General features: G+C 50.1%; 1 protein-coding gene across 3 annotated transcripts in view; it reads left to right on the top strand.

Annotated features, from left to right (window-relative positions):
* Positions 1–25365, top strand: part of ORC1 (origin recognition complex subunit 1) — a 384523-nt gene that overhangs the window by 41351 nt on the left and 317807 nt on the right. For all 3 annotated transcript variants that reach the window (XM_063938885.1, XM_063938884.1, XM_063938886.1), the window contains exon 4: positions 16128–16306. In XM_063938885.1, the coding sequence (XP_063794955.1) occupies positions 16128–16306 (179 nt within the window). The remainder of the gene's footprint in view (positions 1–16127; positions 16307–25365) is intronic.

Genomic DNA, 25365 nt, shown 5'->3' with positions numbered 1-25365 from the left:
GTTGTAAGGCACTGCAGTGCCTGAGTATGTAGAGTCTGTGCAAGGCACAGGCTCAGTGTATATTTAAAGGGAAATGTACAGTGTGATTTAAAATGTAATGTATTTAAGGATAAATTGCACTTACTTGATTGTGTGTCCCAGGAGGGGGGAATCCATAGCTGTGCAGGCTGATGGATTCTCCCAGACCTTTTCCCCAAAAACTGAATGTTTTCCCATCCAGCCTCACATTTCCAAGAGGCACAGGGAGAGAGAGAAGCAGCTTAGCTATGAAACAAGCTGAGTGGTTTCTTGGAGCTCCATGGAGATCAGCCGTAGTGCCAAGAAACCTGGACCGGGGAGCCAGGCTGCCCAGCTCTGGAGCCCAAATTCAGGCTGCAGGCAGTGAGAGGGGTCCCGGGCAGGTTTCTGGAAGTCAGTTTAGGAGGGAAAAACTTCCCCCCAGCCAGACTGAACGGCACCGGGGAGTATCCTGACTCTCCCAGATGGGAGAGTCCAAGGAGACCGACCACTCCCCACTGTCCATAGGGAACAATGTTAGGTGTGCATGAGACCAGAGCATGCACAGCTCATGGGTAAACATTGATTGGTTGTGCACCACAGGGCGGGCTTACCCCCTGTGGTAAGGGGTCTTGGAGAGGGATAAAAGAAGGGCAGTTGGCCCATAGGAGTGTGTATTGTAACATCTTCTTCTGCTGAAAACATCTAATTGTATGCTGTTGCCCCTAGCAATAGGGAAGAGCCTTTTTAAAGGTTATCATTGAGCAATAAACACCTTTGCCTCAAGAAGACTGCTTCATCTTGTGACCAACAGGGTTAGGCCAAACCTAGCCCCGTCCTCCGGCTGTCTAGGGAAGCACCTAGCGTCTCCAAGCTCCGCCTTCCGCCAGCTACCGGTAGAGGCCTAGCAAGTGGCTAGTGGGGATTCGTCAGCACCACACAGCTGTGGTAAAGCAGTGCGTCGGCACATACAGAGCAGAACCGTGGTTCCAAACGCCACGGCAGGTTAGGAGTTTGGTGGTGGCAGCGAGAACCCGCCCACAGCGCAGTGGGTGGAGTCAGTAACAGGCGGTTACTGACGGTAAGCAGGAATCCCCTATGTGGTCAGGCCTCGTGCGGCTTGACTTTCCAATCTGTGCGCAGTCGACGGGACGCGGCAAGCGGCGAGTGCTTCCGTACGGTACCGTCCTGTCACAGAAATTGGTGGCATAGTGGTGGGATATTCCCAGGCGGCTTTTCATCACCCGATTGGAGAAGCCGAGTTACTCAGGAGAGGAGTAACTGCAGCGCAGGAGAACGCACAAGATGGCGGAATTCAGCGGAATGTCCAAGGAGGATCTGGAGATCGTATGCCAGGGGAAGGGTGTGGATATCCCTTCCAACGCGTCCAGAAGCGTCATGAAGGCGGCGCTCAGGAGCGTGGAGGAGTCTCATCGGGCGGAGGTGGAAAGCACTGACGGCGTCAGCATCGCAGAGGACGGCCCAACAGTGGACCTTCGTAAGGAACCGGTGAGAACCACAAGTCCCGCCCTCTCTCACAGCAGCAATGTTTCCCAGCAATCCCTAGCAGGGCCAGGATCCCAACGTCCCAGGAGGGGCGGCCCGGATACCCTAGCAGATCGGCTAGCGGAATTGGGGGAAAGGGCAACAGAGCAAGAGCGCTTGATCATCATCCAGATGTGGCGTGATGAGCGGGCACCACAGGCCGTGGTACCCCGGGAGCCGTTGTCAGCTATTGTACACAGATCAGGACGTATACAGTTTGCCAAGTTTGCAGACAGTGATGGGGACATTGATGGACATTTGCAAGTTTTTGAAAGGACTTGTAAACTACACGATCTACCCAAGTCAGAGTGGGTGAGACACCTTGTGCCCACTCTGCATGGAGAGGCCTTGGAGGCCTATCGAGGAGTGGCCACGGAGGACTGTGGGAACTACGACGAAGTCGCGAAGGCCCTCCTCCAGCGATTCTTCATCACTCCAGAGTCTTACAGGAAGAAGTTCAGAGACTTGCCCAAGAATCCTAGCAGCACCCATGAGCAGTTCGCCACCCAGCTGCGGCAGTACGTGGTGAAGTGGGTGAAGGATTCTGAAGCCACTACATGGGACGCACTGATCGACCTGATCTGCAGGGAGCAGTTCTACCGCAGGTGCGCCCAAGAAGTGAAGGAGTGGGTGCTAGATCGGGAGCCACCCAGCTTAAAAATGGCTGCCCAATTAGCCGACAAATATGTGGCAATTCGGCCACGGGGGCAGAAGCGCCCCGCCAGCAGCCAGCTCCAACAGACTGTACCACCAAGGGGACCCCCCTCTTCAGCTCATCACCCCCAAAGACAAGCATCTTCCAACCCGGGTGCTCTTGGCCAGCAACCGCACCGCAGTGTCCCTGCAACTGATCAGAGATCATCGGTGCCACGACTGGAGAAGAAGTGCTACGGCTGTGGGAAAATTGGACATCTGTGGATGAACTGTCCTGCATCCCAAGCACCCCAGACTCGTGCCCCAAATCCGAGTGCTGGAGCCCGGCTCGCTTGTTTGACGAGAGGAGATGAGCCTACAGAGACTGTTCCCCCTCCAGTCAGTCCAATGGAGTGTGGCGAGAGACAGGTGCACTCTGCAGAGAGAGTCACCTGCATGGCCAAACAGCCCCTACACAACATGTGGAGGCACCTGCAGCCAGTCCACGTGGGACCCCTGCAGGGAGAAGGCCTAAGAGACTCTGGGGCCTCAATCACTGTGGTGAGCCCCCACCTTATAGATCCTGCTGCAGTATTGCAGGGTCGCACTGCCACGATCACCCTGGCAGAAGGAACAGAAAAAGCGGTTCCCATGGCAAGAGTCTACCTGGACTGGGGAGCTGGACCAGAATTGCGAGAAGTTGCGTCATGGATGGTCTCCCAACTGATGTGGTCCTAGGAAATGATCTGGGTGGTGGGATCGTCACTACGTTTGTTGGCGCCATTCCCCGGAGTCAAGTTCCAAAACCACTGTTGACATCAGCTACTCCAGCACAGCCTAGAGGAAAAGACTACAGCTGCTAGACAACTGCCAGCACAGCCAACCACAGCATCAACCAGCCCAGAGGAAAAGATTACAGCGGCTAGATCAGCACATCGACCCCGCATGCCTTTTGCCTCTGGTATGCCCACGTCCACTAGCAACGCAGAGGATGTCGGTTCCAGCTCGTTTGATCCTGTGGGGGTGCCCAATGATGCTCCTGACCCAAGTGGTTTGCCAACTCCGGCGGTGAGTATGAGAAACCACACTGATTTTTCCATGACTGACCCCTACCAGACTGACCCTAGTAGTCCCCACCTAGATCCCCCTGTAGAGTGTCCCAATTTAGGAGAGATTGAGGGCCACAGGCAGGAGTTTAGGGAGGCTCAACTCTCTGACCCATCCCCGAAAGGCATGAGGCGCCACTCTGGCAGCGGCCTTGACAGGGTTGGGGCAGGAAGTTTGACCGGGCGGGAAGGGTTAAGGTACAGAGTAGACAGGAAAGTGGGAGGGGATAGACCAGATATGGAATGTGTCCAACTGGTCCCCTCAGGGAACGTTCCTGCGCAACCGGTGTCGGTTGCCAGCGAAACCCCTTTGGACAGCAACCCGGAGACAGACCGTACCCTGAAGTGCCTGACACAGAGCTTACCCTGGTCTGGAATGTCGGATGACGCCCAGACCAACTGTAAGGCTGGTGCCATGCGTTGGCAGCCGGGGCACTCCAGCGTTTGTGTTGTCTCTGGGCCTCTGCCCATAGGAGAACCCTCGCAGCAAATTGCTGTGGACATAGCAGGTCCCCTGCCTGTGCGCAGTAGATTGGGGAAGACACGCAGCCTCCCTGTAGTGGATGCCACACAGGATCCAGAGGCTGGTGGTCTGGCCGCCATCACTGTGGCACAGGTAGCGGACGAGGAGGGAAGAGTAGGCCTAGGTGACAGGGTAGGTTTCCCGAGTCATAGGTCGACAGAAGAGGATTGGAGGGCAGGTCTGACAATTAGGGCAGACAGTTGCCAGATAGGTATGACGAAGGTGCAGTGCCTGGGGCACCATGTGGGAGGAGACAGGGGTAGGCCCAACCCAGAGGGGGTGGAGGCAACCAGAGGCTGTCCCCGGCCCACATCACCCAGACCGGTACTGACCTTAGAACCTGTAAGGCTCTACGGACATGTTGTCATTGACTTTAGTCCTGTAGTGAACCCCTTGACAGAGATGGCTAGGAAGGGCATTCCCAAGTCAGTGGACTTTGCACCCGCTTGCGAGTTGGCATTCCAGTCATTGAAGGAGGCTCAGGTACCCGCTCCAGTGCTGATGGCGCACATTCTTGACCAGGACTGTGTGTTACGAACTATTGCGCCACTGCACGGACTGGGAGCAGTACCGAGCCAGAAAGAGCCACATGGGCAGGAGCACCCTGTGGCCTGTTTGAGCAGAAAGCTGCTATTGTGGGAGGTGGGGTATGCCACAATTGGGACACCGTGGGTGGCACTTGTTTGTAACCGGCCCCCCACCGTGGTGACTTACCACCTACCTGTTAGGTGGCTGCAACCTACCTTGGGGGAATTGGACAGACTTTTGTGGTGGAGCCTTGAACTTGGACTTCAGGTGGACTATTTGAACATTGTGCACCCACGAAGAGAGGCCCACTACACTATGGATGAACTGTTGAATGGGGGGGAGGAGTGTGGCCGGAGGGACCCCAGCCACGAGGAGAATGGCCGCCTGCGGCACTGAAGGGGTTAACCCCTAGTGCCAGGCGCCATTCTACAGGACAATGGGCGCTTGGCGCCATATTTAAAAAGTAATGGGCGCTAGGCGCCGTGTGTTATAAAAAAAAAATGTTTAAATCCTGTATTTTTAAAATGTGCCGTGGTCCCGGACCCCTCCGGAGACCACGGCAGGGAGGACAGCCCCCCGGCGCGCTCAGCAGTGTGTGCGCGCCGGGGGAGAGAAGGCAGCCGTTGACCGCCGGAGTCCGGGAGCTCCGCTCCGCTCCCGGCAGCGGTCAGTGTAGCCCCGGGCGCACTGGAGTGTGCGCGCCGGGGAGAAGGGTGAGCGCTGCGGCTGGGAGCTCGGCTCCCGCTGCAGTGCTCTCTGTGAGAGCCGCCGCTGGGGGCCGGGAGCTCTGCTCCCAGCGCCTCAGCCCAGCACGGGTGGCCAGCCGCAGCAGCCGGGACGGACGTCCCGGGCTGCTAGCCGGCGAGGGGGGTGCGCTGCAGCCCGGCTCCCCGCCGGACGCTGCAGCGAGGCCACAAGTCAGCACCGCTCACGGGGGACCGGGCTAGCCGGCTCCCTAGCGGTGTTGGGGAAATTAGGTTGGCAAGCAGGCTGATGAGCGCTGGGGTCCGGGAGCTACGCTCCCGGCGCCTCAGCGCTGCAACAGAGCCAGAGTCACGGCGGCCGGGACAAGTGTCCCGGGCCGCCGGGCTTCAGTACAGGGGGGTGCGCCGCTGCGTGCGGCGGGGCCACAAAAGTAGTGCCACACTGGGGGGACAGGGAGAGCCAGCTCCCTGGACCCCAGTGGCAGGCAGACAGGCTGGAGGGTGGGGGAAGCCAGCCCCATACCTCCAGCACACAGAGAGCCCTAGCAGCCAGGCTGCAGGGCTAGTACACAGTAGTTACAGACCGAAACATTGTGTAAAATAATGACATACAGTGTGTTGTAAGGCACTGCAGTGCCTGAGTATGTAGAGTCTGTGCAAGGCACAGGCTCAGTGTATATTTAAAGGGAAATGTACAGTGTGATTTAAAATGTAATGTATTTAAGGATAAATTGCACTTACTTGATTGTGTGTCCCAGGAGGGGGGAATCCATAGCTGTGCAGGCTGATGGATTCTCCCAGACCTTTTCCCCAAAAACTGAATGTTTTCCCATCCAGCCTCACATTTCCAAGAGGCACAGGGAGAGAGAGAAGCAGCTTAGCTATGAAACAAGCTGAGTGGTTTCTTGGAGCTCCATGGAGATCAGCCGTAGTGCCAAGAAACCTGGACCGGGAAGCCAGGCTGCCCAGCTCTGGAGCCCAAATTCAGGCTGCAGGCAGTGAGAGGGGTCCCGGGCAGGTTTCTGGAAGTCAGTTTAGGAGGGAAAAACTTCCCCCCAGCCAGACTGAACGGCACCGGGGAGTATCCTGACTCTCCCAGATGGGAGAGTCCAAGGAGACCGACCACTCCCCACTGTCCATAGGGAACAATGTTAGGTGTGCATGAGACCAGAGCATGCACAGCTCATGGGTAAACATTGATTGGTTGTGCACCACAGGGCGGGCTTACCCCCTGTGGTAAGGGGTCTTGGAGAGGGATAAAAGAAGGGCAGTTGGCCCATAGGAGTGTGTATTGTAACATCTTCTTCTGTTGAAAACATCTAATTGTATGCTGTTGCCCCTAGCAATAGGGAAGAGCCTTTTTAAAGGTTATCATTGAGCAATAAACACCTTTGCCTCAAGAAGACTGCTTCATCTTGTGACCAACAGGGTTAGGCCAAACCTAGCCCCGTCCTCCGGCTGTCCAGGGAAGCACCTAGCGTCTCCAAGCTCCGCCTTCCGCCAGCTACCGGTAGAGGCCTAGCAAGTGGCTAGTGGGGATTCGTCAGCACCACACAGCTGTGGTAAAGCAGTGCGTCGGCACATACAGAGCAGAACCGTGGTTCCAAACGCCACGGCAGGTTAGGAGTTTGGTGGTGGCAGCGAGAACCCGCCCACAGCGCAGTGGGTGGAGTCAGTAACAGGCGGTTACTGGCGGTAAGCAGGAATCCCCTATGTGGTCAGGCCTCGTGCGGCTTGACTTTCCAATCTGTGCGCAGTCGACGGGACGCGGCAAGCGGCGAGTGCTTCCGTACGGTACCGTCCTGTCACAAACATGTATTGTAACCTGCATGTGTTTATCACTGTTTACTAGACTGTGATTATCAATGGATAATAGTCTATTGAGTCTATATTAACACTGCAGCAGGTATTGTAATCTGTCCTGTGATTTTCAGTGTAAGCATGGCATGGGGGCCATTTTAACCATGCTTCCTGTTTCTTCCAGTTTGTAATTCCAGAACATTCCTGCCCTACATCTCTACTCCACACGGAGGCGCAGGGGTGTTAGTGGGAATTTTGGTTCAAATTTCACATAGGCTAGCCATGTGAACTGTATTTCGACATAAATATATATATATATATATATTACACACCTTAAGTAAAGATTTTACTGGGTTGTGCAAGTGTCTGGCCTTTGGCTATTGTGTTGTCTGTGTGTATAAGGGGTAAGGCTCCAACACAGACTAAAAACAAGGTTTACTACAATGTCTGTACATAAATCTACCACAGATTCAGTTGCTTTGTAGGTTTCCACTCCGGAAGCCGGTTCATTCCCAGATCCTATGTTAAGCATTGGCAATTCAAATTAACTCCGCTCGACAGGAGCGGTAAGATCGGAGTCTCGGAAGTTACTCCGCCAGCTCTAACGGAGGAGTCTCAGCCTTTCCAAAGGTCCAACTTCCCTTTGGGTACCAGGGTGTTAATGTAACTGGTCTTATAATTTAATGCAGTCTGACAATTCTATGTCAAACCTCACAGCGATAACTACGAGTGAGAAGGGTACATTAGACCAGCAGTCAGATAGTGCGGGGTTTGTGCAACCATACATTGCTAATGACCAGTGAGTCAATGTCTCAATTTTACAGAGACTAAGGAGACTCTAACATCTAATCCGTCGAATTTAATAAACGACAGATCTTCAATGAGTTTCTTATTCAGAATATCTGACTAAGATTTAAGTCTATTTACCCGTTTCCACATCTAAATGGGAGAATCCGCCATTGGTGAATTCGTCTGTGTCAAACCTTATAAAGACCCAAGATACATTTGGGTCACTAGGCTATGTATGGAAACAATGACGATCACGTTAGACTTATCGTTAATGAGAAGCTGCAGAGTATCTCTGTAAAGCTTCTGCTGCCGCCTGTTACCTCGATTCTCGCTTTTCATCGTCGCTAGTTTCAGCACGACAAGGCCAGAAGTTGTGTGGTCCTAAATTTGATATTCAGGCCAAGGCGGGGGAGGGGGGTAAAGTCTAGCCATTGCCTCCTCCGGTGTCTAAACGGAAATACTCTGGTCCGGCGTTTAATCCCTTTAGACTTCAGTCTTTTCAAGGCTGTGGTACAAAAACAGTCACGCCTTGTAACGCCAGGGCGCTAAAGTCACAACAAGCCAGTGGCTTGACGGGCTCCCAGCCCATCTCGAATTTCCAATTGTGGGAGCGCGCCTTTACACGTTACATTTGCCGGGTTTCCAGCCATCCACTCATGGATGGATCCGCTATTTAGGGTTAAAAGACAGGACTGCCTCTGTCGGACGAAATAAGGCGTTTTGGCAGGTTGCCATTCAGTCTCTGCTGGATTCAGCAGTTTTTAATTCCAGGCCTGGTACACCAACAAGGTCAGGGTTATTATTCCCGTCTGTTTGTGGTACCGAAGCCGGAGGGCTCCGTCGCAGTCTCAATCAGCAAGTCACTTACTACAGATTGAAGATGGATTTTCTGCGGTTAGTATTTGCATATTTGGAGCCACAAGATTGCATGATTGCGCTTGATCTCCAGGATGCGTACTTACACATTCCGGTTTGGTCATCACATCACAGGTTCTTGCGTTTTGCAATACGCCACAACCATTAACCATTTCAGGTTCTACCGTTTGGCCTCTTGTCAGCGCCTCGGGTATTCACCAAAGTGATGTTTGTGATGATAGCTCATCTCAGAGCCCTGGCGGTAACTATCGTTCCATACTTAGACGATCTGCTCATAAGAGCTCTGTCTCAACAGAGGTTCCTCTTACTTGCGCTGCTAACGTACACCACGGTGGCAGGCTCAAGTTCAAAAACAATCGCATCTAATTCCGTCTGAACGACTTCAATTCCTAGGTATGATTACAGATACGGTAAATCAAAGATTTACCTACTACACCAGAAAGAACAGATTATACCATCTGGTACAATTAGTGCAAAAGCCACGCACACTAGCGGTACATTGGTGTATTCGCCTATTAGGAACAATGATGTGTTTTCGAAGCGCTTCAGTTCGGCGGGTTTCACTCGCGTTTCCCACAGGGGGGCGAGGGTGTCTCTACTCTGGGCGAGAGTCTCAGAGGTTGAGGAGTTGTAGTTTAAAAAGGTCAGCGACAGGGTTTCTAAAACGGATCACGACAGATTGCTGTCTATAAATGTCCTGGAACTCCGTGCAATTTACAATGCACTACATGCTTTGCTTTCAGTCTGTCCAAGTGTAGTCAGACAACGCAACGGTAGTTGCATACACAACAACCAGGGAGGCCCGAGAAGCCGCATGGCAATGCGGGAGCTAGCTCGAATCCTCAATTGCCCAGAATACCACAAGGTGATATTGTCGACTGGGTTCATTCCGGGAGTGGACATCTGTTAGACAGATGATCTCAGCCGTCGGGATTTTCATCCAGGAGACTGGGCATTAAATCCAGAGGTGTTTCACATGTGGGTCCACAGGTGGGGTTACCCTCAGGTGGACATGATGGCATCTCGCCACAATTACAAACGCCCAGTATGTGTACAGAACGACAGATCCCAAGGTCAGTAGCGGTGGATGCTCTCACATTCGCGTGGTCGTACAGCCTCGTGTGTCTGGTGCCACCGTTTTCCGCTGCTCTCTCAGTTGCTAAAACGGATCATAAGACAGTTCGTCACAGTCATACTTGTGATATCTCATGGGTTTCGGAGAGCTTGCTTCTCGAATCTCCAAGGATTACTCGCACACGATCCTTGGCCGCTCAACCAACCCGTTACAACAGGGACCGTTCTTTTACCCCTATTTTCCGCGCCTGCGGTTGACGGGGTGGTTGTTGAGACCGCCCTCTTAAGAAAAGAGAGAGGGCATTACAGTATCGGTTATACCAACCATGTTACGAGCTAGGAAGCCGGTTACGGCAGCTCATTATTACAGAATTTGGCGTGCCTATATAGGTTGGTGTGAAGCTCGGAAGTTTCCGACATCCTCTTTCAAGTTACCCGTATTCTGTTATTTTACAGACGGGGTGGGATGGAGAACTGCGTTTATCTACACTGAGGGTGCAGGTATCTGTGTTGTCAATTCATTTTCAAAGACGATTGGCTCTATTGCCGTCGGTACACACCTTTCTACAGGGTGTCCTCAGAGTGCAGCCTCCATTTATCCCACCTACAGCGCCATGAGACTTGAAGCTGGGTTCAGATTTCTTACAGTCTTCATATTTTGAACCCTTACAACAAGTGGGGATTCAGTTCTCCCTTGGAAAACGTTTTTCTTCTAGCCTTAGCTTCGGCAAGGCGTTTTTTTTTTTCAAATTTGGGTGCCTTGTATTGCAAGCCACCGTATTTGGGTTTCCTGATGACAGAGCGGAACTTCGGACGAATTCCGATTTCTTACCAAAGCTAGTGTCATTTTTTCACATCAATCAACCAATAGTGGTTCCTGTGTTGACAGCACATTCTACAATTCTGAATGTGGTACGCGTTTATATGTCCCGAACGTCTACAGTTCGTAATACGGATACGTTGTTTGTTCTCTATGATGCTGCCAAGTGGGGTTAGCCAGCTTCTCAGCAGACATTATCCAGTTGGATAAAACTGACTAAACATCAGGCTTACCTTAAGGCTAAGTTACAGTCGCCTACGTCAGTAATAGCTTATCCCACAGGTTCTGTGGGACCGTCATGACCAGCTGGTCGTGGAGCTTCTACGACGCGGCTACATGGTCTTCAGTGCACACGTTTGTGCGCGTTTACAAGTTTGAAACGGTTGCGGCATTAGCATCTAGCTTTGGCCGCCTACTGTTACAGGTGTCAAACAGCTCTCCCGCCCACGAGGGAAGCTTTGGTACGTCCCAAGAGTACTCCAGTGACCCCTAGTGGATCAAAAAGAAAATAGGATTTTGGTACTTACCAGGTAAATCCTTTTCTTTGAATCCATAGGGGGCACTGGATGCCCACCCAGAGCAGTTTTACCTGGGTTGTATTAAGCTCAGAGGAGCTTATGGTAACACATTTTCACCGATTGGGTCAAATTATAAAGGTTTATCGGTTATGGTGTCAACTGTTTAGTTGTCAGTAACGTTATGTGTCAACTTTGTTGTTGTCCGTTATGTTATAGGAATTCTCCATTGTCAACCTCTTTATAGTTCCTGTTCGGCTCAGTAAAAAACACTGAGGTCGTACACTGAGGTACTCTGGGATATGGAGGGGTGGAGAGTTCTAAATTTAAATATTCAGTGCCTTTGTTTCTGCTAAGCCGTCCATATCCCAAGAGTACTCCAGTGCCCCCTATGGATTCAAAGAAAAGGATTTACCTGGTAAGTACCAAAATCCTATTTTCTCTTCTGTGGTGGCTTCAGACTTCTCACCTGACCGAGGGTCGAAGGTTCAGGATTCAAAATTGGATTCTGCTAACCACAGATGCAAGCCTCAGAGGTTGGTGAGCAGTCACCCAAGGGGAACAGTTCCAAGGAAAATGGTCAAGTCAGGAAACCATTCTTCTGATCAACGTTCTGGAGCTAATGGCCATATACACAACTCCCTTCTACAGGCATCACATCTTCTTCAAGATCACACCGTTCAAGTTCAGTCAGACAATGTGACTGCAGTAACATACTTAAACCGACAGGGCGGAACGAAGAGCGGAGCAGCAATGTCAGAGGTAACAAGAATTCTCCTCTGGGCAGAAAGACACGCGGTGGCGCTGTCGGCAATCTTCATTCCGAGAGTAGACAACTGGAAAGCGGACTTCCTCAGCAGACACAATCTCCACCCAGGAGAGTGGGACCTTCACCCGCAGGTGTTCGAGTCCTTGACACTTTGGTGGGGAATTCCGCAAATCGACATGATGGCCTCTCGTCTCAACAAGAAGCTCAAGCAGTATTGTTCCAGGTCGAGGAGCCCACAAGCAGTAGCTGTGGACGCTCTGGTGACTCCATGGGGCTACCAGATGGTTTACGTTTTTCCACCTCTTCCATTGATCCCAAGAATTCTCTAAAGAATAAAGGGAAAGCTTCACTTAATTCTCATTGCTCCGGACTGGTTAAGAAGGGCCTGGTATGCGGATCTACTGGAGATGCTCCTAGAGGACCCTTGTCCTCTGCCTCTTCGAGAGGATCTTCTACAACAAGGGCCATTCGTCTATCAAGACTTAACACTGCTACATTTGACGGCATGGAGATTGAGTGTCAAATTGTAGCCTGGAAAGGGATCCCGGACAGGGTTATTCCAACCCTGATCCCAGCCAGAAAAGGGGTAACGTCTAAATATTACCACCGTATTTGGAAAAAAATCTCTTTCCTGCAGTGGAATTTCAACTGGGACGTTTTCTCCTTTTTCTACAGTTAGGAGTGGGTGTGGGCCTACGTTTAGGCTCCTTAAAAGTCCAGATTTCGGCCTTATCCAGTTTCTTCCAGAAACAATTGGCTTCCCTCCCTGAGGTTCAGATGTTCTTGAAGGGTGTTCTACATATCCAACCACCCTTTGTGCCTCCCACGGCACCTTGGGATCTCAACGTGGTGTTGCAGTTTCTACAATCAGAATGGTTTGAGCCTTTACAGGAGGTTGATGTAAAATTTCTTACGTGGAAGTATGTTACACTGTTGGCCTTAGCTTCTGCGAGGCTTGTGTCGGAACTGGGGGCGCTGTCTCACAAAAGCCCCTATTTGATTTTTCATGAATATAGAGCTGAACTCAGAACTCGTCAGCAATTTCTTCCTAAAATGGTGACTGCGTTTCATATCAACCAACTGATTGTGGTTCCGGTGATTACTGACACCTCTGCTACCTCAAAGTCCTTGGATGTTGTGCGGGCTTTGAAGATCTATGTGAAGTGGACAGCTGTTTGTTCTCTTTGATCCCAAGAAAATTGAGTGTCCTGCTTCAAAGCAATCTATTGCTCGCTGGATCAGGCTTACTAGCCAGCATACTTATTCTACAGCAGGATTACCGGTTCTTAAAGTACAGGCCCACTCTACTAGGTTGGTGGGTTCTTCTTGGGCGGCTGCCCGGGGTGTCTCGGCTTTACAGCTCTGCCAAGCAGCTACTTGGTCAGGTTCAAACACGTTTGCTAGGTTCTACAAGTTCGATACTTTGACCTCTGAGGACCTTCAGTTTGGTCTGCATGAACCTCAGCACTCTCCCACCCAGTTTGGGAGCTTTGGTACATCCCCATGGTACTAATGTGGAACCCAGTATCCTATAGAACGTAAGAGAAAATAAGATTTTAATTACCTACTGGTAAATCCTTTTCTAGTAGTCCGTAGAGGATACTGGGCGCTCGCCTGGTGCTTCGTTCTTCCTGCACTGTTCAGCTGTTGCATGGTTAGCATGGCTTTTCTCTTGTTATGTATGTGCTGGTCCGAATCTCACCACTGTTCTGTTACATCCTTCTCTCAAAGTATGTCCGTCTCCTCTGGCACAGTTCCTAGACTGAGTCTGGTAGGAGGGGCAGAGAGGGAGGAGCCAGTGCACACTATTGAGTTCAGTGCCCAATGCTCCTAGTGGACCCGTCTATCCCCCCTCCCTCCCCCCACATGGTACTAATGTGGACCCCAGTATCTTCTACGGACTACGAGAAAAGGATTTACCTGTAGGTAATTAAAATCCTATTTTCTTCCATTGTCTATACGGAAACAGCCATTCTAGTACTAAGCTCAATGGGGGTCATTCAGACGTGATAGCAGATGTGCTAAATTTAACACATCTTTAATCATTTACTCTGACATGCGGGGGGACGCCCAGTACAGGGCTAGTCCGCTACGCATGTCAGGCCCTGCCCCCCCCCCCCCCCCCCTCACTCACCAGGCGGCATTACAAAAGCATTGCCGCCTGGTGAGTAACTCGCTGCCAGTGCCACTACTCACCGCATCCCGGGTCGCTGCGGCTGCGTGTGACGTCATTCTGGTCTCTGTTTAGATGAGCAATTTGGTCAAGAGATGAGCAAGCAATTGGAGACCGACTGCATAGTGGAAGACTGAGGACTGAGTTGATCTCATTCTTAGAAGCTCTTGCTTAGTTTATGGGGTTTCAGCCCTGGTTGTGGCAGCTTATTGGGCTATTTGGTTACGCTGTAGGTAAGATTTCATTTTTTTTGTTCTTCGCTTTATACAGTCACACTTTGGAATTGGCAGCTGTGTCATACGTATCTCCATTGTTGTGTTTTTATCCTACTTTGTCCTTTCTACCCACACTTCCGTCTATTCAACCAAAAGTCTTGTCAAATTCGGTTTGAAGCAGGAGTTTGTCCTGGCAGGATTTCAGCAGGGTGTCCTTCCAGTAGTGCAAATCCTCTTCATCTTCTGGATGATGCGTGGCCTTCACAACTGCAATATGGACAGAACTTCAGTCTTCTTGCTTAATATGTTGATCAGAAACTGGCTTGGCCAGCATGAAAACCTGAGGCACATGGTGGATTACTGCCTGAGGCACACGGTGGATTACTGCCTGAGGCACATGGTGGATTACTGCAACGATCGGCCTTTGTGTTTGCAGGAACATTCTGAGATTTTGCTGTACTCAGGTAATTAGTCTGTGCTTGATAGTGGCCCTGGCGTTTCGGTTGAGCAGTTTGGACGTCGGTGACCTGGCCTTCTGTGCACAAAATTGTTAAGGTTTCAGACTTCTGTTGCTAAGGACTTGGCTGTAAAGTGTAGTGAATGGATTTACTGACAGACAAACAATGGTAGTTGCTCGGTGATTCCTGGAGATAATTATGTATCAGGTGCTGGAAAGGGGGAGGGGTCACAGACAGACAGGGGGTGGGGTGCAAATCCCCCCCTCTAAATTTCCCTTCAGCACACTAAAAATTACCTGTGCGTACCTGAACCTATCTGGTAATAGATAGAATATCTATAGCTTCAACCATGCACAGCTGTGCGTTCCAATACTCAAAGCGTTCCTATCTCTAAGCATTTTGAAAAGTAACAGTTTCCCTTCAGCACACTGACAATTACCTGTAACCATCCCTGAACCTATCTGGTAATAGAAATTCAGATAATTAATCACACATGTTTGCAAACACATGTTTAGCTGTTTAGCTGCTGAGCCACTTCACGGCTTCTCCGATGTCAGCAGTCCTAACACTACATAATAGCAGTGCCCACATAGGGCCATATGATTTGTCTTCAGTAGGCCTCATGATAAAGGCTATTACTAAAACACATCCAGACAGAGAGCTAACTTACCCGGGAGCCACCCCCAGGATCTCCCATCGGCACTACAAGCAACAGCATGCCTTCCAAATGCTGCTCCCATTCAGTGCCTCTTGCACACAAGCAGACAAACAATTTGGCAGCTGCTCAATCATACCTGGAGATAATTATATATCAGGTGCTGGAAGGGGAAGGGGTCACAGACAAACAACAGACAAAGAGGAAGGGGGGTGCAAATCCCCACCCCTAAATTCTTTTCCGCACACTGAAAATTACCTGTAACCATCCCTGAACCTATTTGGTAATAAAATTCAGAGAATTAGTCACAAATGTTTGCAAACACATATTTAGCTGCTGAGCTACTTCACGGCTTCTCTGATACAGCAGTCCTAACCTACATAATAGCAGTGCCCACATAGGGCCATATGATTTGTCTACAGTAGGCCTCATGATAAAGGCTATTACTAAAACACATCCAGACAGAGAGCTAACTTACCTGGGAGCCACCCCCAGGATCTCCCATCGGCACTACAAGGAACAGCATGCCTTCCAAATACTGCTCCCATTCAATGCCTCTCGCACACAAACAGACAAACATTGGTAGTTGCTCGGTCATTCCTGGAGATAATTATGTATCAGGTGCTGGCCTCTGGGATGTTCCAGAGTAACTGTCCTCTAGTATACATGTAGGGAAACAAGGGATTCCTAGCTTGGGGTTTACATAGATCTGCTACTGTTAGCATTGTATTCTTCTCTGTGTGGTGTCTGTCCATTATAGCTTTGTTACTTAATAAAACTGAGCTCCTTGTGGAGGGGGGAGGGTATAGAGGAAGAGGAACCCATTAACTTCCTGCTCCTACTGCTTACCCTCTATGGCCAGGCTAGCAGTGCCTTACCATAGATTTAGAAACCCTCATTTCCACCTCTTGGGCGGCTCCTCTTGAATAAACCATGTTTGGTTCTAGGTGCGGGAAAAGACTCCAGCAAACATGCCATTGTAGAGTGGTTCTTGCGCTATGAAGAAGTTCCTTTAAGAAAGAGGAAGCTGCTTGGCAGAGATCCACACCCGCAGGAGATCTTCGTGTATAATGTCCCTACGTGTGAGAATGACATTGATGCCGAGACCATAATTGGAACAGTTCAGGTACCAACAAATTCTTTATAACATTAGTATTATTATTTTTTTTGTTATTTGCTTTTGTAACGTGGTTTATAATGTCTTTACTTGACTTTAGCTATAAATGTTAATATAATTTTGTAGGAATAAGATTCTGAACATACGTGTTACAGCAGTGCTCCCTAAGGCCAACATCTTATACGTGTTACAGCAGTGCTCCCTAAGGCCAACGTCTTATACGTGTTACAGCAGTGCTCCCTAAGGCCAACGTCTTATACATGCACGGGCAGTGCTCCCTAAGGCCGTCTTATACGTGTTACAGCAGTGCTCCCTAAGGCCAACGTATCATACGTGTTACAGCAGTGCTCCCTCAGGCCAATGTCTTATACGTGTTACAGCAGTGCTCCCTCAGGCCAATGTCTTATACGTGTTACAGCAGTGCTCCCTAAGGCCAATGTCTTATACGTGTTACAGCAGTGCTCCCTAAGGCCAGCGTATCATACGTGTTACAGCAGTGCTCCCTAAGGCTAGCGTATCATACGTGTTACAGCAGTGCTCCCTTAGGCCAGCGTATCATACGTGTTACGGCAGTGCTCCCTAAGGCCAATGTCTTATACATGTTACAGTAGTGCTCCCTAAGGCCAGCGTATCATACGTGTTACAGCAGTGCTCCCTAAGGCCAGTGTATCATACGTGTTACAGCAATGCTCCCTAATACAAAGGTTACAAAACTAGTCCTCAAGGCAACCTAACGGGCCAGGTTTTAAGTATATCTATGCTTGGACACAGGTGACTTAATTAGTACCTCTGTCAATTTGATTTAACCATGTGTGTGAAGCCATGGATAGCTTTAAAACATGGACCGTTAGGGTGCCTTGAGGACCACAATTGGGAACCTCTGCCCTAATCCCAATTTATCGTAAGTGTTAGAGCAGTGCTCCCTACTCCCACTTTATCATACATGTTACAGCAGTGCTCCCTACTCCCACTTTATCATACATGTTACAGCAGTGCTCCCTACTCCCACTTTATCATACATGTTACAGCAGTGCTCCCTACTCCCACTTTATCATACATGTTACAGCAGTGCTCCCTACTCCCACTTTATCATACATGTTACAGCAGTGCTCCCTACTCCCACTTTATCATACATGTTACAGCAGTACTCCCACTTTATCATACATGTTACAGCAGTGCTCCCTAAGGCCAACGTATCATACGCGTTATGGCAGTGCTCCCTAAGGCCAGTGCATGATACGTGTTACGGCAGTGCTCCCTAAGGCCAGTGTATCATACGTGTTACGGCAGTGCTCCCTAAGGCCAGTGTGTCATACGTGTTACGGCAGTGCTCCCTAAGGCCAGTGTGTCATACATGTTACAGCAGTGCTCCCTAAGGCCAACGTATCATACGTGTTGCAGCAGTGCTCCCTAAGGCCAGTGTATCATACATGTTACGGCAGTGCTCCCTACTCCCACTTTATCATACGTGTTACGGCAGTGCTCCCTACTCCCACTTTATCATACGTGTTACGGTAGTGCTCCCTACTCCCACTTTATCATACGTGTTACGGCAGTGCTCCCTACTCCCACTTTATCATACGTGTTACGGCAGTGCTCCCTACTCCCACTTTATCATAAGTGTTACGGCAGTGCTCCCTACTCCCACTTTATCATAAGTGTTACGGCAGTGCTCCCTACTCCCACTTTATCACATGTTACAGAAGTGCTTCCTAAGGGTGCGTACACAATAGGCGATTCGGACACATCACTCACGGTATTGTCTAGTGTGTATGCACTGTCGCTGATAATGCGCACTCTCACCGCACCTGCATGCGATATGACCAGCGATGGCCCTGCTGCCGACTTCAGCATGGCCCCCTTCCCCCGGCCATCTGCACCCCCGATGTCGCCAAATTTGTTCAGAATTGTAGCTACTATAAAATCTCTCAAACTGTAATGTCATTCAGAAATAAAATATTTTTCATTTAATGTATATTTTCTCTTTCATCCACTAGGGGACACTGGAGTCCTATACAGTAGGGGTGTGAAGCTTGCAACCGGAGGTGTGGCATAATCTAAAAATTAGCATTGTCTGCACAGCCGGCTCCTCCCCCTTCACATCCCTCATCCCTCAGTTTAGAAAACTGTGCTGGAGGTACAGCACATGGAGCACTGAGCTCCTGATTAAAAAAAATCCAAAATATAAGTAGGGTGGCTTTGTCAACCTAACTAAAAGGGGGACAAGGCTGCAAATCAGAGAGACAAAGTTCACTTTTGAAGGGAACTGCATCTCTCTTCAAGGAGATCACAAGGTTCTCTGCCAGCTTAAACTGTGAGTACTGTTTTTTTATATTATAGGCCCTACACACTGGCCGATTTTTTGAAAGATATGAACGATCTCGTTCATAAATGAACGAGAACTCGTTCATATCTTTCAGTGTGGAGACTCCTGCGATGAACGATGCGCGGCCCCGCGCTCGTTCATCGCTGGTCTCCCGTCGGCTGTGCATGCAGGCCAATATGGACGATCTCGTCTATATTTGCCTGCACTTCAATGCATCCGCGTGACGGGGGGAGTGAAGAAACTTCACTCCCCCCGTCACTGCCCCCCCGCCGCCGGGTCGCTCGTCGGCCGTATCCGCCGTCGGGCAGCTCGGCGGCGGGTCGGCCAGTGAGTAGGGCCCCTTAGACATGTTAGGCTTTTTATTTTTATTGTTTCCCCCCTGCCAGCTTAAACTTTTGTAGACATGAGGTCACCACAAGCAGCGCGACTGTCAGCAGTCCAGGAATGGCGCTGGGCTGTAGGAGCGCGCCGGGGAACTCCTGCAGCCGCTCGCAGTCCCGAAGCACAGAAGACTCCACCACAGGTGATCGTTCATGGGGGGCAGAGGCTGCGTGAAAGAAGACTCGTACTAGTGCCGCTACGGGACTTAGTCAGTAGGTCCCGGAGCGCGCGTGGGGGGAGAGATGCTGTATTCCGCGCTTCTGAGGAGATCATTCAGCCGCGTGAAGAAAGGAAGCATTGGCGGCCAAGCAGATTACAGTAGCCCACACTGCAAGGAAAGCAAGCGTGCCTCCCCATATATGCATATATTTAAAGATCTATATTAAAAGTCAGCGCTGGCTAAAAGTTACCAGAATATAATATAAAGGGTATTTGAAGAACCCAAAATTTTGTAGTGGCTGCCATTTTAATATTCCTGAGGGCGCCATTCTTAGGGGCAGGGATCAGCCCTCCCCCTCGTATAGACACCAAGAGGGAGGGTGATTGTAGCAAACAGCTCCCTCTGCTGGTGAAAAGATATATATTTAGAATGAGGATCTCCTGAACAAAATATTCCTACTTTCTCTAACGTCCTAGTGGATGCTGGGGACTCCGTAAGGACCATGGGGAATAGACGGGCTCCGCTGGAGACATGGGCACTTTAAGAAATAATTTAGGTTCTGGTGTGCACTGGCTCCTCCCTCTATGCCCTCCTCCAGACCTCAGTTTGATACTGTGCCCAGACGAGCTGGGTGCTTTTCAGTGAGCTCTCCTGAGTTTGCTGAGAGAGAGTATTTAATTAGGTTTTTTATTTTCAGGGAGCTCTGGCAACAGACTCCCTGCATCGTGGGACTGAGGGGAGAGAAGCAGCCCTACTCTCTGAAGCTAGGTCCTGCTTCTTAGGCTACTGGACACCATTAGCTCCAGAGGGATCGTACGCAGGATCTCACCCTCGCCGTCCGATCCCAGAGCCGCGCCGCCGTCCCCCTCGCAGAGCTGGAAGACAGAAGCCGGGTGAGTATGAGAAGCAAGAAGACTTCAAATCGGCGGCAGAAGACTCCGTTCTTCACATGAGGTAACGCACAGCACTGCAGCTGTGCGCCATTGCTCCCACACACCTCACATACTCCGGTCACTGTAAGGGTGCAGGGCGCAGGGGGGGGCGCCCTGGGCAGCATTTGGTACCTCTTTTTGGCAAAAGTAAACATATATACAGTTGGGCACTGTATATATGTATGAGCCCCCGCCAAGAAAATGCATATTTAAGCGGGACAGAAGCCTGCCGTCGAGGGGGCGGGGCTTCTTCCTCAGCACTCACCAGCGCCATTTTTTCTCCACAGCTCCGCTGAGAGGAAGCTCCCCAGACTCTCCCCTGCAGATTCACGGTAGAAGAGGGTAACGAGAGGGGGAGGGGGGGGGGGGGGGGACACACATAAATTAGGCGCAAAAAACACAATATAAACAGCAGCTACTGGGTTAACATTAAGTTACTGTGTTATTCCTTGGTTATATCGCTGGGGTGTGTGCTGGCATACTCTCTCTCTGTCTCTCCAAAGGGCCTTGTGGGGGAACTGTCTTCAAAAAGGGCATTCCCTGTGTGTGTGGTGTGTCAATACGCTTGTGTCGACATGTCTGATGAGGAAGGCTATGTGGAAGCAGAGCGGGAGCAAATGAATGTGGTGTCTCCGCCGACGGCGCCGACACCTGATTGGATGGATATGTATGTGGAAGGTTTTAAATGATAATGTTAATTCCTTACATAAAAGGTTAGAAAAAGCTGAAGCCTCAGGACAGTCAGGGTCTCAACCCATGCCTGATCCTATGTCGCAGAGGCCGACAGGGTCTCAGAAGCGCCCACTATCCTAAATTGTTGACACGGATACCGACATGGATTCTGACTCCAGTGTCGATTACGATGATGCAAAATTACAGCCAAAATTGGCTAAATCCATCCGTTATATGATTATAGCAATTAAGGATGTGTTGCACATCACAGAGTAAACCCCAGTCCCTGACGGGAGGGTACATATGTATGGGGAAAAGAAGCCACAGGTAACCTTTCCCCCCTCACACGAGCTAAATGAGTTATGTGAAAAGGCTTGGGAATCTCCAGATAAAAAACTGCAGATTTCCAAAAGGATTCTTATGGCGTATCCTTTCCCGCCAACGGACAGGTTACGCTGGGAATCCTCCCCTAGGGTGGACAAAGCTTTAACACGCTTATCCAAAAAGGTAGCCCTGCCGTCACAGGATACGGCTACCCTCAAAGATGCTGCGGATAGAAAACAGGAGGGTACCCTGAAGTCCATTTATACACATTCAGGTACCTTACTGAGGCTGGCGATCGCGTCGGCCTGGGTGTGTAGTGCTGTAGCAGTGTGGACGGACACCCTGTCTGAGGAACTTGATACCTTAGACAAGGATACTATATTATTGACCCTGGGGCATATTAAAGACGCTGTCCTATATATGAGAGATGCTCAAAGAGACATTAGTCTACTGGGTTCTAGAATAAATGCTATGTCGATTTCTGCCAGAAGGGTCCTGTGGACTCGGCAATGGACAGGTGATGCCGACTCAAAAAGGCATATGGAGGTTTTACCTTACAAGGGTGAGGAATTGTTTGGGAAGGGTCTCTCGGACCTGGTCTCCACAGCTACTGCTGGAAAGTCAATTTTTTTGCCATATGTTTCCTCACAGCCTAAGAGAGCACCGTATTATCAAATGCATTCCTTTCTTTATCATCCACTAGGGGTCACTGGAGTACTCTTGGGATATGGACGGCTTCCACCGGAAGAAGGCACTGAATAAATTAATTTTTGAGACTACTCCTCCCCTCCATATCCTCGAGCACTTCAGTGTTTTTTCTGTGCTCGACACAGTTAGAAGGCATAGTGGAGCTCGTCCACGAAGTATTGGAATTTTTTTTTAGTTCCTAAGTTTTTCTTCTTTTCAAGGATTTCCACGTCCTTTCCCCCCTTCTAACAGGCGTGGGTCAGGGACAGTGGAAGCGGCTGAGAACAGCCGTGAGTGTCGGACCTCTCTGTAAAGAGCTCCCTCACTCCACCTGCAGGCTGCCTGCAAAAAGCTGGACGGAGCTTGGATGAGAAGCCCCGTCATAGACTTTGGTCACGGTCCAGGTATGTTAGGGGCGGTCAGCTCTTGCTGCCGCTCCACTGTTGGGGATTGTATTGGGTACTCACCGCTGCCCGGAGCGCGTGTGCATGGGCCGCGTCACGGCTCCATGCGGCGCGCTCTCACTCTCCGCTCCCAGCATCTTAAATACCAGACCGCTGCTCCCCGGCGCCGCAGCAGCGCTGCCTGGCTACACAGACACTCCGCAAAATGTGTGTGGCGGGCGGGAGCGCGTGTGCATAGGCCGCTCCAGGGCTCTATGCAGCACGCTCGCTGCTTCCGCTATCCGCCCGCAGCAGCCGAGGAGTTCCCGCTGCCTGGGCCTACAGGTACAGGCCGCTCACACGGCCCTATGCAGACTTCCACAGGCCCCGACCCGGTGCTGTACACGGAGGTCGTGGGAGTGGGGGGGGGGAGACATTGGCAGTATTTGGCATGCTTAATATGTTAATGTTCTCCTGTCTGTTCCAGGTTTCCTTTATTACATCTCGGCTAAGAGTGGTACTAGGGGAATTTTGGGGTCAGTTTTCTTATTGCTGGCAGGCACTGCACTTGCCTGATATATACCAGGAACTTTGGTGTTATTACTGAGTCGTGCAGTCTGTCTGTGTGTAGTTTGTATTGTCTGTCTTTTATAATGAGTAAGACACCAGCAAAATCTAAGAAACATTTTTCATGTCATGTCTGTAAGAGTGTGTTGCCTGATGGATCCACCACATGTACAGCATGTGTTGTTAATACAGCCATAAATACGATTTCAGAAGTAAAACCACCATCTCTGGACCCTCCATGGGCTTTACTTGCAGATGTATTAGTTGGTTTACAATCAGAGCTGGCCGCCTCTCGTGAAGAAAGAGAGGCGGCAAGATCTGAGTTTAAAATGAGACCATTTGAGTTACCAGAGTCTCAATCTGGTCAGAGGTCCACCTTGAGTGGGAAAGATAAATTTCCTTTTCCTAATAATTCTCCAGTCTCTGGGATACTAGACCTCACTGAACAGGAGTATGAGGAGGGCGAAATAGGGCAACAGTCAGATAGTGACGATTTTGACAGCCCAGGTATTGACAATCTCATCAGAGCAGTACGTCAGTCGCTGGAGTTTACGGAAACTGAGGAGCCCCTGACGAATGATGAGGTAGTTTTTACTAAACGACAGAGATCTCCGATGTGTTTCCCTATTTCGGAATCTCTTAATAAAATGTTACTGGAATCACGGAAAAATCCGGATAAACGGTTTTCTATTCCTCGTAGATTTAAATCGAGTTACCCGTTTCCAGAGTCCATGACAGCTACTTGGGAGAACCCACCATTGGTGGATTCATCCGTATCCAAACTTACAAGGAAGTTAACCATACCAGTACCAACTGCTACTACGCTTAAAGACCCTGCAGATCGTAAAATAGAGGCTATACTAAGGTCCATGTATACAGCAGCTGGAGTGCTGCTGAGACCTGGGTTGGTTGGCATTTGGGTTACTAAAGCTTTAATGGTATGGATAAAGGAGCTCAAGTCGGCTCTGCAAGATGACCATCTTATACTTCTCGCGGATCAAATCTGGGAAGCTGCTGAATATCTATGTACAGCTTCTACTGACGTCTGTCAGCTTACTTCTCGCCTGTCCTCATCGCTAGTCATAGTACGACGAGCACTTTGGCTGCGTTCTTGGCAGGCGGAGACGAAGGTTAAAAAAGGTATAGAGGCATTGCCTTATGATGGCGAGAAGCTTTTCGGTCCTGAATTGGACAAATGGATTTCTGAGGCTACTGGAGGAAAGTCTGTGTTTCTTCCATCGCCTACAACTATACCTAAACGGAAATATTCTGGTCCGGCGTTCAAATCCTTTAGAACTCAGCCCTTTCGTGGGCAGGGAGGAGCAGTCACGCCGGGCAGAAGAGGTCGGGGACGTAGTGCTCGACAATCCAATGCACGTCGTCAAGACACTAAGACCACTAACAAACCAGTGGCATGACGGGCTCCCAGCCCATCTCGGATCTCCAATTGTGGGAGCACGCCTTCAGAGCTTTCAGGGGGCGTGGCTGCAGACGTCCACAGATGGGTGGATCCGCAAGTTAGTATTAGAGGGTTACAAAATAGAGTTCGATTATCTTCCGACAGGAAGATTTTTCACGACAGGACTGCCTGTGTCGGTCGACAAGAAAGCAGTTCTGCAGGTGGCCATTCAGTCTCTGCTGAATGCTGCAGTTGTAATTCCGGTCCCCGTGCAGGAACAGGGGCAGGGTTATTATTCCAGTCTGTTTCTGGTACCAAAACCAGATGGCTCAGTCAGGCCAATATTGAACCTAAAGGGTCTCAATCATTACGTCACTTACCACAGATTCAAGATGGAATCTCTCAGGTCAGTAATTGCAGGGTTAGAGCCGCAGGAATTCATGATTGCACTGGATCTCAAGGATGCGTACTTACACATTCCGATTTGGCCACCTCACCAGAGTTTCTTAAGGTTTGCGATAAGGCGAGACCATTACCAGTTTCAGGCTCTGCCGTTTGGCCTCTCATCAGCGCCTCGGGTATTCACCAAGGTAATGTCCGTGATGATAGCTCATCTCAGGTCCCTAGGGGTAATAATTGTTCCGTATTTGGACGATCTACTCATAAAGGCTCCGTCTCAACAATTGCTTCTCCAGCATGCTTTGCTAACGTACAATGTACTAGTTCAGCACGGTTGGATAGTCAGTTTAAAGAAATCACATCTAATTCCGTGTCAGCGACTTCAATTCCTAGGGATGATTCTCGATACAGTAAAACAAAAGGTTTACCTGCCACAACAGAAAGTACAGGTCATTCGTCATCTGGTGCAATTAGTGCTCAAGCCACGCACAGTCTCAGTACATTTGTGCATTCGCCTTTTAGGCACAATGGTGGCGGCTTTCGAAGCACTTCAGTTCGGAAGGTTTCACTCACGTCCGTTTCAACTGGAGGTGTTAGCGCAATGGTCGGGATCACATCTGCAGTTGCACCACAGGGTGAGATTGTCGCCACAAGTCAGGGTGTCTCTTCTCTGGTGGTTAAAAATACACAATCTATCTGCAGGGAGACGATTCGGCGTCGTGAATTGGATAATTCTGACAACAGACGCAAGTCTCAGAGGTTGGGGAGCTGTAGTTCAGAGTCATCGGCTCCAGGGCCTCTGGGCAAATCACGAAAGATCGCTATCCATAAATGTTCT

This window comes from Pseudophryne corroboree, chromosome 9 (assembly GCF_028390025.1).
Source record: "Pseudophryne corroboree isolate aPseCor3 chromosome 9, aPseCor3.hap2, whole genome shotgun sequence".
Lineage (NCBI taxonomy): Eukaryota > Metazoa > Chordata > Amphibia > Anura > Myobatrachidae > Pseudophryne > Pseudophryne corroboree.
The sequence above is the reverse complement of the archived record's forward strand: the minus strand, read 5'-3'. Positions and strand labels throughout refer to the sequence as shown.